Raw genomic sequence first — 18,780 nt, 5'->3', positions numbered from 1 at the left:
CGAACAGTGATACCCTTCCTCTAAGTCCTTGCGTCATATCTCTTATGAATAAGTTAAATAGAATCGGGCCCAGGACCGAGCCCTGCGGCACTCCACTGATCACGTCCGATGCTTCGGATGGGGGTACCGTTCACCACCACCTTCTGAAGTCTACCGCTCAGCCAATCCCCAACCCATGTAGTTAGAGTGTCTCCTAATCCTATCGATTTCAGCTTGTTCAGTAATCTTCGATGAGGGACGCTATCAAATGCTTTACTGAAGTCCAAATATACCACGTCCAGTGATTCTCCGGCATCCAGTTGTCTAGTAACCCAGTCAAAAAAGCTAATCAGATTAGATTGGCATGATCTACCCTGGGTGAACCCGTGTTGGTGGGGGTCACGTAGGTTATCCTCGTTTAGGATTGTGTCAGGATTCTGTTTGATCAGTGTTTCCATGAGTTTACACACTATAGACGTGAGACTCACTGGTCTGTAGTTTGCTCTGTCCTGCAGCCCTTTTTGTGGAGTGGGATTACGTTGGCGGTTTTCCAGTCCAAGGGGACCCTTCCTGTGCTTAGGGAAAGATTGAAAAGAACAGATAATGGTTCTGCTAGGACTTCCCTTAACTCCCTGAGCATTCTGGGGTGTAGGTTATCCGGTCCCATGGCTTTGTTTACTTTGAGTCTTGATAGTTCGTCATAGACTCTATTGGGCGTAAATTCGAAATCTTGAAACGGGTCTTTCTGGTTATCTCCCGTCTGCAGCTGTGGACCAGCTCCTGGCGCTTCGCGGACTGTGTCTGAATTCAAGAGGGCCTGGGATAGGCATGTGTGATCTCACAGAGAGAGAAATAGATAATGGTTACTGTGGATGGGCAGACTGGATGCGCCATTTGGCCTTTATCTGCCGTCTTGAGTGCCCTACCTGTTGTTTTTACCATTTATGTTCTTTTTTATATATACAATTGTAGTTTTGCCCTTTCTTCCCCCGTGTATCTGCTAGTTTGTATGACATTATTTATTATTTTGTATGATAGTGTGTCAAACCTATGTATCCTTTTATAATTAATCTGATGTACTTATCTTTTTTTTATCTGTAAATCGCTTAGCAAATTAAATTAAGCGATTCAATAAGTCAAAAATAAACTTGAAACTACAAGTGTATTGATTTTTCACTCCGTCAAAAATTACAAAGACATGGAGACACTTAATGAAGTTACAGGGATATACTCTTAAAACCAATAAGAGGAAATTTTTTTTCACTCAGAGAATAGTTAAGCTCTGGAACGCGTTGCCAGAGGATGTGGTAAGCGGATAGCATAGCTGGTTTTAAGAAAGGTTTGGACAAGTTCCTGGAGGAAAAATCCATAGTCTGTTATTGAGAAAGACATGGGGAAGCCACTGATTGCCCTGTATTGGAAGCATGGAATATTGCTACACCTTGGGTTTTGGCCAGGTACTAGTGACCTGGATTGGCCACCGTGAGAACGGGCTACTGGGCTTGATGGACCATTGGTCTGACCCAGTAAGGCTATTCTTATGTTATGTTTAGTGTGCCCCATGCAGTTCATCCTGGGATGCACCACATGGGGTCAGTTTGCCAAATAAAGGATTTTTTCCCTTTATTTAGTAGTCATCCCAGGATGTCCCAAGCAGGGTCAGGAGCCAAGGCAGAATAAGCGAGCATTGCTCCTGCCTCTCATGGTACAGGGGTCTGAGGGTCATTAAAAATGCAAAAATTCCTCAAAACAAAAACTCTTTCTGGTATCTAAAGTTAGTATGTGTATTGAGTGGGGGGATGGGGTGTTACTAGACAGCAGGGAATTACCATTCATTTTAACGAAATGTGCAGCCATATATTCTGTGCAAGTTAACACTTGCACCCAAGCCTTCTCTGCTTTGCTTGTCAGATAATGTAATTGTGCAATTAGGTTTGGGGTAGCTTTCTGCATTAACCTCTTGGAGGCCACACCTTGAAAAGGGATAAGGAAGATGGTATTATTCCAGAGAGCAATCACTGAAACGGTCAGTGTTTATCAAAGCATATGGGGAAAAATCAGATCTAACTATGCAAACTCTGGAACAATGCAAAAGAGATGAACTTCTTTTCAGTGGTGAAAGGAAGCTCTAGAATTAGAGGTTATAGGATGAAGGGGAAGGAAAGGGGATGAACTCAGGAATAGAGAATGATATGGGGATACTTTTTTTCCCTGTACCCACGGGTACTCATTTTCCCGTCCTGGCAAGTTCTTTTCCTGTCCCTGCCCCATTCCTGCAAGCTCTGTCCTCATCTGCACAAGCCTCAAACTCTTTAATAATTTTGTGTCCTAGGCTTGTGTGGTTAAGGCAGAGCTTACAGGAATGAGGCAGGGTCAGTGATAAAACTCACTGGGACAGGGAAATCAAGTTCCTGAGGGGACGGGGAAAAATTTGTCTCCATGTCATTCTCTACTCAGGAGTAATCTAAAGAAATATCTTTACAGAAAGGGTGGTGTATGCAGTCAACAGAAAGGGTGAAGACCAGTGGTGTAGTAAGGAGGGGAGAAAGGGGGGGCGCAGTATACACCGGACGCTGACTTGGCAGTGTGAATCTCCAAGACTTAACTGAAGCCCTTTCTCTCCCTCCCCCCCAAGCAATAGGGGGGTAGTCTAATTGCATCATCCTCCCTCCCTGGTACCTCTTATCCTTCTATTCTTCACCAGCAGCGAGCAGGGAATCCTACCAGCTGCTCATGCCAGCCCTGAGCCCTCCCTCTGCCTTAACTTACTTTGTGGGACTAAAATGTTATTTCAGAAAGAAGGCTAGAGTGAGTATGAGTCCCTGTTCACTGCCAGTGAATAGAAGTAAAAGTAGTATTGGGGAGGGGGTGCAGTTAAAGAGACCTTATTGTTGGGAAGGGCGGCCCCCTCCACCCTGGGAACAATCTTCCCTTAGTATGCCACTGGTGAAGACAGACTATCTGAATTTAAGAAAGCATGGGTTAAGTACAGAGATCTCCAAATAAGAGGAAATTATTATAGAATTTAGTCGTTGGTATAGATGAGCAAACTGGATAGGCCATATGGTCTTGATCTGCTGTCATTTTCAATGTTTAACTTTTATAGCATACAAAGCAAAAAAAAACAAAAAAAAACCGCACCCCACAAACATATTAAGAATCAAAAAGTGCAACATCTGAGGCAATATCCCAATGTTTTTAAAGTCATAGCCCCCACAGATGTTTTAGGGCACATTCATAGCTCTATGGGAAGACATAAGTCTGAAACAAACCAACCAACCAACCTCCCAGATTTCTCTGAAAGTACTGCTTGTGTCTTACTTGTTCACATCCAATCCAAAATCTTCAAGAAATTCCACTTTTCGTTGAGAAAACGTAATCCTCATTTCTACTGATAGTGAACCATTCACAGCTTTGTCAAAACATGTAAGAATGTTCTCTTCATTTTGTTTGAGATCACCACTGTATTCAATCTCTAACCAATTGAGATATAGTTTTGTATTCTCCTGTCCAAAAAAAAAAAACCCACACAAAAATCAGTTTAATGTAGTAGTAGTAGTAGTAGTAGTAATGTGATAGTAAACACCAAACCACCCAATTTCCCATATACATTTATGGAAATCCACCCCAAAAAATGGTACTTTATCTTCAATCATTTTATTCCCCCAAAATTTGCCAACAATAAGTATACACAATATGCAGGACTTTTTTTAAAATATAAATGTTTATACACCTCCTAAACCTGACCCCAACACATGAGAATCATATCTTATGTGAGTAAACATTGTACCTCTTCACCCATCCCTTTATCCTTCCTACTATTCTCTAAATACCTAATCTATTCCTTCCTTTATCCTGCCCTCTCCCCTCCAATCTATACTTATCTCAAGAGGAGGTTGGTTTATAATTCCCTTGTGATCAAATACTATAATAGGCACTACAGAGTCATTCTTCCCCACCTCTACCAAGTCACCCCCTCAACTAGTATGTTTAGAACCAACCTAGTAGGTGTGTGTTGTGAGTGAGTGTGTGTGAATGGATTGTATGTATTTATCCCATATCATCAAAAAGGTTTATCTATGTTTAAGGGTATGCTTTACATTCTGCAATTCCATGATCAGAAGAGGATATTTGTTTTGCCAATGGCAATAGAAAGTCAGATTTTCCTGAATCCAGAATTGTAAAATGCATTTTTAACTCACTATGCTTAAAAGCAAATAGGCTCCTTGTCCCCTGATTTCAGTGCCTCTATTTTTTCAAACAGGAATCCTAATTGAGACACAAACATTGGCTGTTCTAACAACTGTTCTATATACTGAATAGCTGACCAAAAGAGTTTTTTTTTAAAAATCTGGCTACAGTTCCAAGAATAATGTGAGTACTTTCTCTTGTCTTACATTTAAATAAAGTAGAATTTTAACTTGGGAAATTTCTTAGATTTTCCCAAGTACCAAAGCTTTATTAGCTCTTTTATTACACCATGAGGCATAAATAATAAACTTTAACCTGCACATTAAGGATTCTTTGACAGATAAAACACATTTTATGAATATAAAAAGCCTCTTTACTCCTGGTGGAATTCTGCGCAATTGTGCAGTGCAGAATTCACTATCTGCATAGAATTCTGCACAGACATTCTGTTCTGCCCCTGACCCTCGCTCCGACCAAAACACACCATTCTGTGAGCTGACATACCTTCAAGCCTCCCAAAGCAACAGCAGTGGTGGTGGCTGGCTGGCAGAAGCAGTGCTATGAACAAGCTGCTTGTGGCCAGCCCCACCAGGGCCTTCCCATTGCTGTCCATCTACAGGAAGTGATTTGGCAGAGGGAAGGCCCTAGGCAGGGCTGGCTACAAACAGCCTTTTCACAGCACTGCCTCTACCAGCCAGTCACCATCACAATTTTACTTTGGAAGACCCACAGGTATGTCGGCTCTCACCAGGGAGAAGGGGGGGATGGTTGGTCAGAGGCCAGATCCGCACAGGGAGGGGGCAGGGACATGGATGATGCCCCACAATTTGGGATGGGGAAGGAGGGAATATGGATACTAGTAGGCCCATGGGGAAGGCACATAGTGCTGTACTGCAAGTTGGGAGAGAGGGGACATGGATGCTGGACCATAATTTTTTTTTTGGGGGGGGGGGGGAAGAAGAAGGAACATGAATGTTAGACCCATGGGGAAATGGACTGCATAGGGGGGAAGAGGAGATAGGAGATGACATGGATGCTAAGCTCACAGGGAGGGGACATGGATGCTGGTCTGCAAAGGGTGGTGGTGAAAAGGGGTGATGGATGCTAGTCCTTAGGGAGGAGACAAGGATGGGAAGATTACTAATCTTCTTTCTTGTAAACAGAAATGGTAGTCTTGACCAGCGGGTTAAACCCCTTTTAGTTGCGAGGTTTGTAGAGAGCTAACTGTTCATTTTCAAGCTCCACCTCCCATCACTCTGGAATGAGCTCCACTCCCTCAGTCAGCACTAAGGCTTCTAGGAAGTCCTAGAGTTCTGCCCTAAATGCAAACATTAAACAATGCTGATAAACCACAACTAAATTAAACAAACAAGGTGGTAATAAAAGGAACCACCTACCTGTGTGCCATCTGCACCAATAGTTCTGTTGCTCTTATGAGCAAATTCTTCTTTATTCCTGACCCTATTGGGCAGGCAATAGAAACAAGACATCTGACTAAGCAGGTAAGTCTGAAACAAAAAGCAAGCTAGTATAAATCAAACATGGCGGGCGTCAAGACTAGCATTCCTGTTTACAAGAAAGAAGATTAGCAAGGTAAGAGCTTAATCATTCCTTCCTGTGGCACAGTACTGGTAGTCTCGACTAGCGGAACATATTAAGCCTGGTTTCCACTAGGAAGGGAGGTGTGCTTAATCACTTGCGCTACTGTGGAGTCCCCTTTTGGCTACAAAAACAGCTGTTAGAAGTCCAGAACCATAGGATAGAGCTTAGACATAGCGTTGGCCACCTTTAGAGCATTTTCAGGCGACTCTCACTGGTCAGTGACTATGGTGGTGATGGCTGCATTAGTGCCGATCATAACGGAATACTGAAAGGTGGAGGGCTGCTGGAGAGGGTGTCAGAAAGGGCATGTGAAACGGAAGCCAAGTTGAAAGGGTGACACACTGAGGAATTATCACAGTGATCCACAGCCGCCCCTGCCTCCTGACCCCAAAAGGGCAAGTAAAGAGACATCCAATCCCATCCAGTTTTGCTTTGAAGGGTCACTGACACTAAGAGCCAGCATGATAGGAGGTGGAGATGCTTGCTTGGAACATGGATCCCCTTGAGGTGGAGCCGGTGTGCTCATAGGCAGCGCAGCGCTTCATGAGCCTTTTAAGCAGGCTTTCAATAAAAAGCTGACAAAATCAGAAATTTTTGCATTGGAGGTCCCAAGGACCTCTGCAAGACCCCAGACTGGGGAATTAGGGCCTTTTCTGCTACCATGTGCTGGCGTTTCACCTCCTCGTTGCTCATGGCCTCTGAGCGGGATCTCTTCCCCGTAGACTGGGCTTAATGGGCCTTTTGGGGTTCCAAGGTCCTGGAGAACTGATTAAGGACTGAGCTCAAAGTTTCTGCTCCTTGGCACATGGAACACGGGCACTCCTCAGCCAGTAAATCTATGCAATAAATGCAAGAATTGGGGCTAATCTGACTTGCGGTATCCATTACAGATGATCCCTAGGCAATATAAGGGATTTTGAGGCAGAAAATAGGATGCTGAAAATCTTGTTCCTGCTGGTCAGAAGGACCCTGAACAAGGATGCCACCCCCCAAAAATCCACACAATGTGTTGGGGGGAGGGGGAGAAATTTTGCACCCAGAGGGTTGTTACACAGGGGTCCCACAACCTATGCTCAAGCCTCTGATAAATCAGCAGGTAAGCAAGCTCCCAAGGGAATGAATCCCAAGCTCCTGAAGGAACTCAAAGCAGGTTGGCTCCACCGGCACTCAGAGAGATTGGCCTGGGAGCAGCAATCCGTCCACATGGGACTGTGTCCTTTCCCTGGCGGAGTAAGCTCAAGAAAGGGACTTCCGAGCACCAAAGTCACACAGAAAATTTGAAAACTGACGGCAAAAATACCCAAAAATAATAAAATGAAGCTGAGCAGAACACATCTTCTGAGTTTGCTTACAGAAGGAAAAACTGAAGGAGCTGTTCTCCACTGCAGAAGGGGAAGAGTTCAGAGTTTTGGAGTTACACCCTTCAGTAGATTTGAGACTAATGGGAAGCAACAGCAACTGTACAAAATCTTATGTCGCTACAGAATTTATCCTGGGAAAATCGTTAGAAGGGCATGGAAAAGAGCTAAAAACTGCCACCGCCTCTGGTTAATGTTAAAAGATCAAAACAAACAACAAGACCAAGATATTGTTTGCGTTATGCCGTACACCAATAATAGTAACGCCATAAAACATATTATTTTGAAACACTGGGCAATACTACAGTATTATCCAATATTACAAAAGTTGCCCAAATTTGCCTTTTCAAGAGCAAAGAATTTGGGCGAACAGTTAAAACATAATTTGCATAACCAGAGATCGGTGTCTAAGCCTTCCCATAAGCCCTGCGGCAAATGCAGGGTCTGCCGTTATATATTGGAGGCTACTTTTGTGGAAATACCGTGCACTAGGGGACGTCATTTCATCTTGAATACAGGGACCAATTGCGAATCCAGAGGGGTGATTTATTATATACAGTGCCCATGTAGAAAAATATACATAGGGCAAACGATCCGAATGATCAAAACCTGGATCATAGAACATTTAAGCAACATTAGGGCAAATCGAATCTCCGCCCCTCTGGTTTCCCATTGGCTGGAGCAGTCACACTCATTAGAAGATTTGAAGTACACGGTATTGATCCAAACACACAATACCGAGGGCAACATATCCAAAGCACTAATACAAAAAGAGCAACGCTTCATATATAATTGGCAGACCCTGGCGCCAAAGGGTTTAAATTTAGACATAGATTGGCTAGCCGTTTAAAAGCATTACCCTTCATTTAGTGAATTCAATTGAATTCAGTGTTTATTTCTGGTTGTTGGTTGGGCTGGATCTTCCGGTTACTCTCCTTTATAAAATTCACAAGCTGAGCAGACAGATTCAGTTGGCCCGTTTGCTTTGAGTGAACCTGATCTCAGTGAGCCTTCACCAGGTAATATAGGAATTTTAAGAGCTTTAAAATCAAGATTAAGTTAATACACTGGTATTTACCTGATAGTACTCAGCACTTATAAACATAATCTAATTTAATTTTTACACTATGTTTTAAAAGGTTTGAGTTGTGATTTTTGATCGTGGTTTGATTTTTCCTCAGTGTCCCTCCCTGATGAAAAGGTGAAACTCGAGTCGGGGGGACGGGATTGGAAGTATGAACGAACAGTTCTAGGATTTTATCGGAGCACATAAATTTTATTGGTATACAGTCACCAATGAGAATTAACGAAACCAACTACCCCCCTATTCAGATAAGTACATCAAGTTGATCTGTATTAGTTCGTGGTCACGTAGGGAGGGCAGGGGACAGGTGAAGGCGATGATGGTCCCCTTGTTAACCTCATTGTAGTGACTTCACTATATTTTGGGTTACTTGGTCTGAGCACTTCACAATAATATTTAAAATAAATTAAAGAAAGCAATATTATTAACAAGAGATTATAGCTGTGATTACAATATTATATAGCTACAGAATTTAAGCAATATAATCATGCCTGTATCTTACATCACTTAGGAGACTAGACCTTTCAGAAGAGCTTATTTACGTCTCTTGCTTAAGAACAATCTTATTATGCCCCACATTACCGCCTGGACTTAAATTCCTCAGTGTCTTAAACATAGTATTCTTTTTAGGCTGATATGAGAAGTGTAGAGTGTGTTGGTAAGATTACTAGGGGTTGATCCAACTTCCGCGGACCTACTTCTCATTAGGGGAGATCTTTCAATTTGGATTGGAAAATGTAGCATTTTTAACTTGAGAGAAAGCAGGAGTCCAGACATTGGAACATGTTTCGACTTCATAGGGTAGTCTTATCCTTTTTGAAATCCTTCAGCATAAGGTGGGCTCTCACTGGTGGAACAAGTTCGCTATTGCCAAATTAAGCATTTTACTTCTTTGCTTCTATATTCACTCACCCATCAGATAGACAACAAGATCAAAGTGCTCCTTCATTGAAAGAAATATCTGTTTTGGAGCTTCACAAGGCTCTGCAGCAGGTGGGAAAGGCGAAGGACTTGAGAAGTAAGAAAAAAACTGGGCAAAGGATCTTGGAATGCCACTGGAGGATTGGAATTTCCAGACCAACACTGCAAGAATATCACATCTAGTTTCAGGACTACGGCTTCAGGAATGTTATTTTAGGGCGATAAACGGAGTTTATTTCTTCAAGTCCCAAATGTTTAAATTGGGAAGATTACAATCCAATAAACACATTTAAACTCTATTCTTTTCTAAAGAAAATGAAACACACTGCTACACAACCTTCCAAAAGTGTAGAAAAAAAAAAAAGACTTCAGTGAGTACAGTGCACTGCTAAATTAAAGCAAACACTACAAGATCGAACAGGCACACATTAATCATAGGAAAAAAAACCTCCATCTCGTCCAGTACATGTGATTTCACAAGTTTTAGGAAGATTCATTAGTCTCTTAAAAATGTCACAGTGCAGGAAAAACATAGCATTCATAGCATGCAGGAGCACAGCGTTTGACTGTTATTCAACTTTCAACTCTTGCAGCAAATTTTGCAGAAACAAAAACTGGCACCAAAACTTTTTTACATATAACTCGGTACTTAGCTGCCAGATCTCTCTTCTGCTGTCTTAATAACTCTTGCTGCAACTCCAGTGTCTTGTCTCAGCAACTGTTAGAGAATCGCACATCAGCTGTCTTCATCCATATACAACTCCCTCCTGCACTCAGCAGGATAGTTTTCATTTAGGGGGCAGGCCTTTAACTAGAACACTATTGTATACAAGGATAGGGAGTCGGAAAAGATGGAATCATCACTTAGAAGAATAATTGGAAGGACGGTCTGAGGATGACTAGGAGATAGAATGGGGATGTTTCCTTTTTGAGATGATATAATTTTTGGTAAGATTAGCTGAAGGAGTTTGATATATATTTTTCCTCAAAAATTCTCCAGAATTCAGTAAAAATGGGATGTGGTTAAGATGGAGTTAGTGGCTATACAAAGTCCTCAGCTGCAGAGCGGGAGGGTTTAATTGACAGAGGGGTGATAAACTCACTGACCTTTGTATGTGCTTGGTTTTGTAAGGGTGTTATATTTTAAGGGATATTATAAGAGACTATCCCTTAACTATTGACTAATATGGTTTTGTAAGTGTGCATCCCCCTTTTTGGTAAGGGTGCCTTTTTGAAGTGTTTTGTGCCTGACTTCTGTGAAGGGCACTCTGACTCAGAAATGTGACAGTGCAAAGAGTCAGAATTTCCTTGGGGAAACGTGAGGGTGGCATCAGGAGGTATGGATGAGATGCAAGAGTTGTGCCAATGGTTGTAACAGGCTGCACAAAAGAAGCTGCTATACTGGGAGCTCTCTGAGAATAAAGATATGTTTTGATTGGAGCTATGGCTCCGATGACATGGATGCCTGGAAGAATGACTCTGATGCCAATGTTCACTGAGCTGATTTCATTGAGAAGGTAGTTCATTGCCACAAGGTGAAGGGTCAGATTGCTCATGAGTGTTGTGCTGCATCCAGAGACTCTTGATGAGAATGCTTCATTTTATTTAAAGACAGCTTCAATTTGTTCCTAATTTGGATTTCAAAGAACAACTGGGGCTCTCAGTGGCATGATCTAGTTAGGATAAATTATTTTGATGATGTGAAGACAGTTATTTTCATCTTTAAAAAATTATTTTAAATTTGTGCTCCCTATATTTTATGGTTCTGGAAAATATGCAGAAATTTCACAATTTCTGACATCATGACAAGCTCCCAGGCAATAGGTGTAATCACTGTATCAGTAAGTGAAGACATCTTTTTACATAAGAATTGCTGCTGCTGGGTCAGACCAGTGGTCCATCTTGCCCAGCAGTCCGCTCACACGGTGGCCCTTAGGTCAAAGGCCAGTGCTCTAAATGAGTCCAGCCTCACTTGCGTACATTCCAGTTTAGCAGGAACTTGTCCAACTTTGGCTTGAATCCCTGGAGGGTGTTTTCCCCTATAACAGACTCCGGAAGAGCGTTCCAATTTTCCACCACTCTCTGGGTGAAGAAGAACTTCCTTACGTTTGTACGGAATCTATCCCCTTTCAACTTTAGTGCCCTCTCGTTCTCCCTACCTTGGAGAGGGTGAACAACCTATCTTTATCTGCTAAGTCTATTCCCTTCAGTATCGTGAATGTTTCGAGCATGTCCCCTCTCGATCTCCTCTTTTCAAGGGAGAAGAGGCTCAGTTTCTCTAATCTCTCGCTGTACGGCAACTCCTCCAGACCCTTAACCATTTTAGTTGCTCTTCTCGGGACCCTTTCGAGTAGTACTGTGTCCTCCTTCATGTACGGTGACCAGTGCTGGACGCAGTACTCCAGGTGAAGGCGCACCTTGGCCCGGTACAGTGGCATGATAACCTTCTCTGATCTTAATCATTCCTAGCATTCTGTTCGCCCTTTTCGCCGCCACTGCGCATTGCGTGGACAGATTCATCGACTTGTCGATCAGAACTCTCAAGTCTCTTTCCTGGGAGGTCTCTCCAAGTACCGCACCGGACATCCTGTATTCGTGCATGAGATTTTTTTTACCGACATGCATCACTTTACATTTATCCACATTGAACCTCATTTGCCATGTTGATGCCCATTTCTCGAGCTTTATTATGTCATGTTGCAGATCTTCGCAATCCCCCTGTGTCTTCACTACTCTGAATAACTTTGTATCATCCGCAAATTTAATCACCTCACTCGTCGTACCAATGTCCAGATCATTTATAAAGATGTTGAAGAGCACAGGTCCAAGTACAGAGCCCTGCGGCACCCCACTGGTGACACTCTTCCAGTCCGAGTATTGTCCATTTACTCCCACTCTGTTTCCTATGCTCCAGCCAGTTTTTAATCCACGTGAGTATTTTACCCTCGATTCCATGGCTTGCAGTTTTCCGAAGTAGTTGTTCATGTGGAACCTTGTCCAACGCCTTCTGAAAATCCAGATATACAATGTTGACCAGATCGCCCTTGTCTATCTGCCTGTTTACTCCCTCGAAGTGCAGCAAGTTCGTCAAACAAGATCTGCCCTTGCTGAAACCGTGCTGGCTTGTCCTCCTCAGACCGTGTCCATCAAGGTGATTAATGATGTGGTCCTTTATCAGCGCCTCTACCATCTTTCCCGGTACCGAGGTCAGACTCACCGGTCTGTAGTTTCCCGGATCTCCCCTCGAACCTTTTTTGAAGATCGGCGTAACATTCGTCACCTTCTAGTCTTCCAGAATCTTTCCCAATTTGATCAACAGATTGGCTATTAGTTGAAGCAGTTCAGCTATAGTCCCTTGATGAGCCTCGGATGGATGCCATCTAGTCCCGGGTTTTTATCGCTCTTAAGCCTATCAATCTGCCTGCATACCTCTTCTAGACTGACCGTCAACCCTGTCAGTTTCCCATCTTTATTTCCAGCATTTAGCCTGATGGGTTCCGGTGTACTGTGTATATCCTCTTCGATAAATACAGGCGCAAAAAATGGGTTCAGTTTGTCGGCCATTGCTTTATCCTCCTTTATCACTCCCTTTATTCCATGGTCATCCAATGGGCTCATCGCTTCCTTCGCAGGTTGTTTCCTCTTAATATATTGAACGAACGGCTTGAAGTTTATCGCCTCCTTGGCTATTTTTTCCTCGTAGTCTCTTTTGGCCCCTTTTACCGCCTTATGGCACCTGCGTTGATGTTGTTTGTGCTTATTCTATCCTTCCCCTCCCTACATGGTATTCTCCACGCAGGTAAACTGGGAAATTCACTTCTATTCAAAATCACAGGTCTCTGGAATGACCTTACTATCCCGCTGCGGAACCTGAGCTCCCTCCACTTATTCCGCAAGCAACTAAAAACCTGGCTCTTCTCTAACATGTAATTTCTTTTTTCCCTTACTTTACCACTCGATCTATAAACTTATGTAAACCTTTTCCTACCCTTTCTCATTTTTAAGTTCTTGTAAACCGTGCCGAGCTCTCTACTTCCGTGGAGATGATGCGGTATATAAACTTAAGGTTTAGTTTAGTTTAGTACTTATTCCAGTTTTTGTCCGTTTTTGACCTTTTCCAGTCTTTAAACAAAGTTTTCTTGTCTCTGATCGCTTCCTTCACCTCTGAAGATATCTCATATGATTCCTCAGCTGAGAGCTCTGGACATGCAGAGGAGGAATGATTGGAAACATCAGAGTCGTATCTCTCAATGCTCAGTCTGGGAGACAGTGAATGTTGAGACAGGTGGTGTTGAAGGGTAGAGGAGAATCAACTATGGCGCCGAGGAGAATGTCGAGAAATACTTCTGGATGTTCTGTGACATCGACCCGATGTGGAAAGAGTGGAAGAACTTCAACACCTGGATGACGATTCTCTCCTCGACCTCAAACAGTGCCGATAGGTAGTATGGGACTGGGTTCTTGATGACTGTAGAGCAATGCTTGGACTGGGCTGGTACCAGTTTTGTCACAGCAGGGTCTTGAGTTGCCTGAGTTTGCAGCATGGCAGCCAACTCTCTTTGTACAAGCTCTTATGTGCTCTTAAAGAGAGGGCACTGGCATTGTGGATGTCATTCGTACAAGTAGGTGCCATAGGGTGTCTAGGCATTGGGGACCTTGATGAAGAGGCATGCCTTCAAGAAGACACTACTTGCAAAGATGGTGAGCATGTTTCTGTGAACCGATGCTGACAATGCATCAATATTGTTGATGTTTGAGATGACACCGATGTGTGCCTAGATGGAGAGGCTTCTTAATCTTTGCACGTGATGTTCTCAATGGTGGCAGCGGTGATGTTGTCGATATCAGTGCCGACTTCGATGCAGATGATGGTCTCTGAGGCTCTGCGTTGGAGATGGTGGAAATCCTTGATGCACCTGATGTTAATGCAAAAAAAACTTTTCGCATTTGAGCTGTCAAGCCTTCAATGATCTTTTCTGAAGAGTGCAGTAGTGCTGATAAAAGTCTGGATAGTAAGGCTAAGGTACTGAAGACACAAATTATGTGGATCATTAACTGATATGGCTCTGCTGTACCAAGTGCACCGCTTATAGCCACTAGAAGGTTTTAACATGGAGGAAATAAAACACTGACGCAAGACTGAATGACTCAATGGACCATGGAGGTCAAATATAGTTATACCCGAAAAGGCTCAAAGCAACTGGCTTAAAATCAGACTTGAAAGGGGCCAAAGACCCAAAAAATGAAAAACGGCAAAATGAAAATCAAATTTCAAGTTTTTATTGATATTTGATGAATCGCTTATTCAATTTGCTAAGCGATGTACAACTTTCTAAAAAACATAGTTGTAAAAACCAACAAAATAGCGTCAGACTTACAAATATAACAAACATGAGTCAGGGAGGAAAGGAGGGAAAAGTTACAATTCTTTCTTAGAGAGAATAAACAAAAAGGGGAAAGACAAAAGGGAGGGTAAAGAGTAATAGACCAAGGATGAAAGAAAAAAGAAAATAACGCATAATAATGAAGAAACAAGGACCCAGGAAGGCACAAAAATCGAGTTTGCTGTGCTATTTGGACCGACTCCTAAAGAACGCAGTTTCTCAATTTCGCAGAAAACTGAGATCTGATGGTCCTGAGAGCTGATGTCCAATAGGAAGGCACTGACGTATGCATGGTTTGGCCAGTCTTGAGACCTTAAAAAGATTTAAAGTGACAGTACACTTTCTATACAAGACTCCATGGATGATGTCACCCATATGTGAGAATATACTGCCTGCTAGTCCTAGGACACTGGTAGGCAAACTCAGTCAAAAGAACCAAAGATCAGCAGTACAACGATTAAGATTTCTTTTAAGAGCCAAATTTATTTCAAGGACCATGTTTTTAGGAGTTGGTTTAAACTAGCTACTAATATTAAATAAAACCAGATATCATCATCATAATAATCTTATTTACAAATTTTTTTTTTTTACATTAAAATAAAAATATGTCAAAACACACATTTCATGTGAACAATGGCCTTATTAGTGCGGGGATGCTGCATCAGCTGTCAGCAGCACACGTGAAGGATTGTTCAGTCAGAGTAAATATTACTGAACATCTCCCCTGCTGTAGCTAGTAGGGATCCCCAAGCCTCACCAACTGACGGCCACCTCCTCACCTCCAACTTCCCAAGTTCTGCAGCTGGCAGCAATATTGCAGAGCTGCTGCCTTCCCTCCTCCCTGTCCCCCCACCTTGTCTTTCATGCATGCATGAAATCAGTGGCAGCTTGAGGATATTGCCATTGGCTGCAAAGCTTGGATATTTTTGGTTTCCAGGCTGAAGGAAGATGTCTTCAAGTGGCAGGGCTTGGGAATTCCCAATAGCTTATGTATTTGTAAATTGCACTCAGGTGGGGAGAAACTTTAGTGCCCATCTACTAATTTGGGACTCCAGTCCCTCCCCTAAATCAGCTATATATGACTATGCCACTGAATACAAAAATAATTGTGACGCACATATCCCAAAGCTAACATATTCCAGTTAATAAATTCAAAATAAAACAATTTTTTTCTACCTTGTTGTCTAGATATTTTGTTTTTCGATCATCTTGGTCCCAGTTTCTCTTTCTGCTTTTTGTCTATCTTCAACTAATTCTCTTTCCAGTGTCTGCTGTTCATTTTTTTCTCCTCTCTTGTTCCATTTCCTCCTTATGCTTGTCTCCAACATATTGATTTTTCCCTTTCAGCTTTCTTAACTTTTTCTTTTTTGCCTCTGTCCACTCAAATCTTGCCTTCTTTTTCACCCCTTTTAAATGTTCAGCTACCTCTCAATTCTCCATCTTCTCTCAATCCCTAGCTTTCCCATCTCCTTTCCCAGCCTCCTATTTCCTGCTGTCTACTCCCCATTACCACATTTCTACCACTGTACTCACCACTTGGCTCACCACTTTCAGAATCCCCCTCTCTCTCTCCACTGGTCAGGCTATAACTCCCTGTCCCCTTTCTTTCCATCCCCTTTCTTATCCCAGCTCTCTTCCCTCCTGCCCTCCCATGGATCCATCTCTCCTCCTATATCCCCATGGTCCAACATTTTGCTCCCTCTATTTTCTGTTTTTCTTTTTCCCTCCCCCCCCTTGAGGCTGAACAATGAAATGGCCACAAGCCTAAAACTTCTCCCTACCTCCCTTCCATCCCCAGATCCAACTTCTCTCCCTTTCTCTTCCCAACTGCCTCCCACCCCATCTCTCCCCCTGCCTGCCTCCCTCCCCCAGGTCTACCATTTCTCCCTTTCTCTTTCTGGTGTTACATGCAAGGCCAAAACCATTATCTCTACTCTCAAAAAGCCATCCTTAGTGCTGATGGAGCCCTAATTGCCAAAGCATCTCACATGGAAATTACTTTTCCTACTCAGTCAGAAGGATCTTTAAGCCTTGGTCATCTTGGTTAGAATCTAACTCATCCAAAATAGCTGGCTCCCTTGCTGCAGGCGTCGTCGGCTCCTCGTGCGCGATTCACGGCTGATTCGGAAGCCTTCTCTCTGACGTCATGACGTCAGAGGGAACGCTTCTGATATGGCCATGGATCGCGCACGGGGAACCAACACCAGCCGTGGATGACTGCAGCAAGGGAGCTAGCTATTTTGGATGAGTTTTAGGGAGCCGACCAGAAAATTACCTGCCGGAGTGAGGCACAGAAGGGAGGGAGGGAGAAGCTGGGCTGCACTCAAGTTGCTAAAGAGCCGCAAGCGGCTTGCAAGCCGCGGTTTCCCGACCACTGTCCTAGGATAAAATGTTTTTGTTTCTGAATTTGTTAATTGAAATGTATCAGCTTTGGGAAATGTGCATACATCACCCCCTCAGGCCCCCAACTACCTTAGGAGCAATGGTGCCCTATAACACCCTGAAACATAATGTGCAACAGACAGCAGAAATTTCTGGACCTCAACTCAAAACATTTGATTAGCCCTGATGTAGAAGCTCTTCAAACAACTCTGTGTGGATAGGAAAAGAATGATCTAAGGCATTTCAGTCACACCAGACAGTAAACCATCTCCATTTAAATGTATAATACCGTCTAATAGAATCTTTCCTGGAAGCCAGTATTAGTTGAGAAAACACCATCAGATAAGTTCAAAGAAACTATAGTTATTCTCTCAACAATCTCCTTTGTAACCAGACAATACAGAGTAAACTCCCTGCCTTCTTACCCCTAGACAACAGAGGAGAAATTAGGTTCTTAACTGATAATTTTCTTTCTGTTAGCCTGTACACTAGTGTAATCCTTACGAATGGGTTATACACCTCACTGCTACCAGCAGGTGGAGAATGAGAACAAACTTGTATATTAGGATAGACACCTCCCTAGCAATCCAGTCTACCGAATAGCCGAGCAGAACCTAGGAAATAGTAAAAACATACTCCGAACAGGAGTGTAAAAACAACAAACACTTGTAAACAACTGTTGGAACATATATAGAAAATATCCCCACAGCTCACCATCTAAGCCATAGCCGCTGTTCTTAATTCTCCCTGGCCTTAGAAAAATACTAGAACCCATAGAAAACCAAAATCTGCACGTGAGCAAAACAAAAACCCGCAAGCACCACACAAAGACAGATAAGGTAGGGAACTATACCGGTCTACAGGCTAACAGAAAGAAAATGAGCAGGTAAGAACCTAATTTCTCCTTCTGTAGCGTCTGGTAGACCGGTATACTCTTTACGAATGGGATGCACCAAAGCAGTACCCATCAAGGGTGGGAGCCCCGAAGGGCTGACACCAGAACACGCTCACCGAACACCGCGTCCCGATGCATCTGAACATCTGCATGATAATGTCTGACCAAACTGCAGTCTTGCAAATATCCACTGGAGGCACTAGAGAAGACTCAGCCCAAGAAGCTGCCTGACCCCAAGTACAATGACCCTTGAGAAATTCTGGAACAGGCTTTTTCTTCAGAAGATAAGTGAAAGCAATAGTCTCCTTGATCCAGCACGCAATAGTAACCTTGGAAGCGCCATCCCCTTTACAAGTACCTGCTAGAAGAACAAAGAGATTATCCGTCTTCCTGATCTCCTAGAGCGAAGGACCCGAATATCATCTAACTGGCGCAACTGTCTCCTCTCAGAAGATCCCTCCCAGCTACCCAACACCGGGAGGACCACTGCCTGATTGACATGAAAAGGAGAAATTACCTTTGGCAGAAAAGAAGGAACAGGCCAACAGGACAACCCACTTCCTAGAAAACTCCAGGAAGGAAGCCCTACCAGAGAAAGCCTGAAGCTCAGAAATACGTCTAACATAAGTAATGGCCACCAAGAAGACCCCTTTAAGAGTAAGGTCCTACAAAGAGCAGTCACCCAACGGCTGAAAAGGTGGGCACACTAGAACAAACAGAACCATATTCAGATTCCAAGATGGAACAGAGGGTCGCACGGGAGGCTTGAGCAATTTGGCCGCCAGCAAGAAGCGAATCACATCAGGAATGGAAGTCAAATGCTGACCTTTCAACAACCCATGAAAGGCAGACAAGGCCGCAAGTTGAACCCAGAGAGAAGACCAAGTCAGTCCCCTGTCCAGGCCATCCTGAAAGAACTCTAAGATGGTAGGCAGGGAAGTGCGAAAAGAAACTATTCCATGCGCAGCACACCACTGCTCAAAT

General features: G+C 43.2%; 1 protein-coding gene across 3 annotated transcripts in view; it reads right to left on the bottom strand.

Annotated features, from left to right (window-relative positions):
* PRPF39 (pre-mRNA processing factor 39) overlaps nt 1–18,780 on the bottom strand; it is a 271,712-nt gene that overhangs the window by 78,045 nt on the left and 174,887 nt on the right. For all 3 annotated transcript variants that reach the window (XM_033951797.1, XM_033951798.1, XM_033951799.1), the window contains exon 11: nt 3,301–3,485. In XM_033951797.1, the coding sequence (XP_033807688.1) occupies nt 3,301–3,485 (185 nt within the window). The remainder of the gene's footprint in view (nt 1–3,300; nt 3,486–18,780) is intronic.

This window comes from Geotrypetes seraphini, chromosome 7 (assembly GCF_902459505.1).
Source record: "Geotrypetes seraphini chromosome 7, aGeoSer1.1, whole genome shotgun sequence".
Lineage (NCBI taxonomy): Eukaryota > Metazoa > Chordata > Amphibia > Gymnophiona > Dermophiidae > Geotrypetes > Geotrypetes seraphini.
The sequence above is the reverse complement of the archived record's forward strand: the minus strand, read 5'-3'. Positions and strand labels throughout refer to the sequence as shown.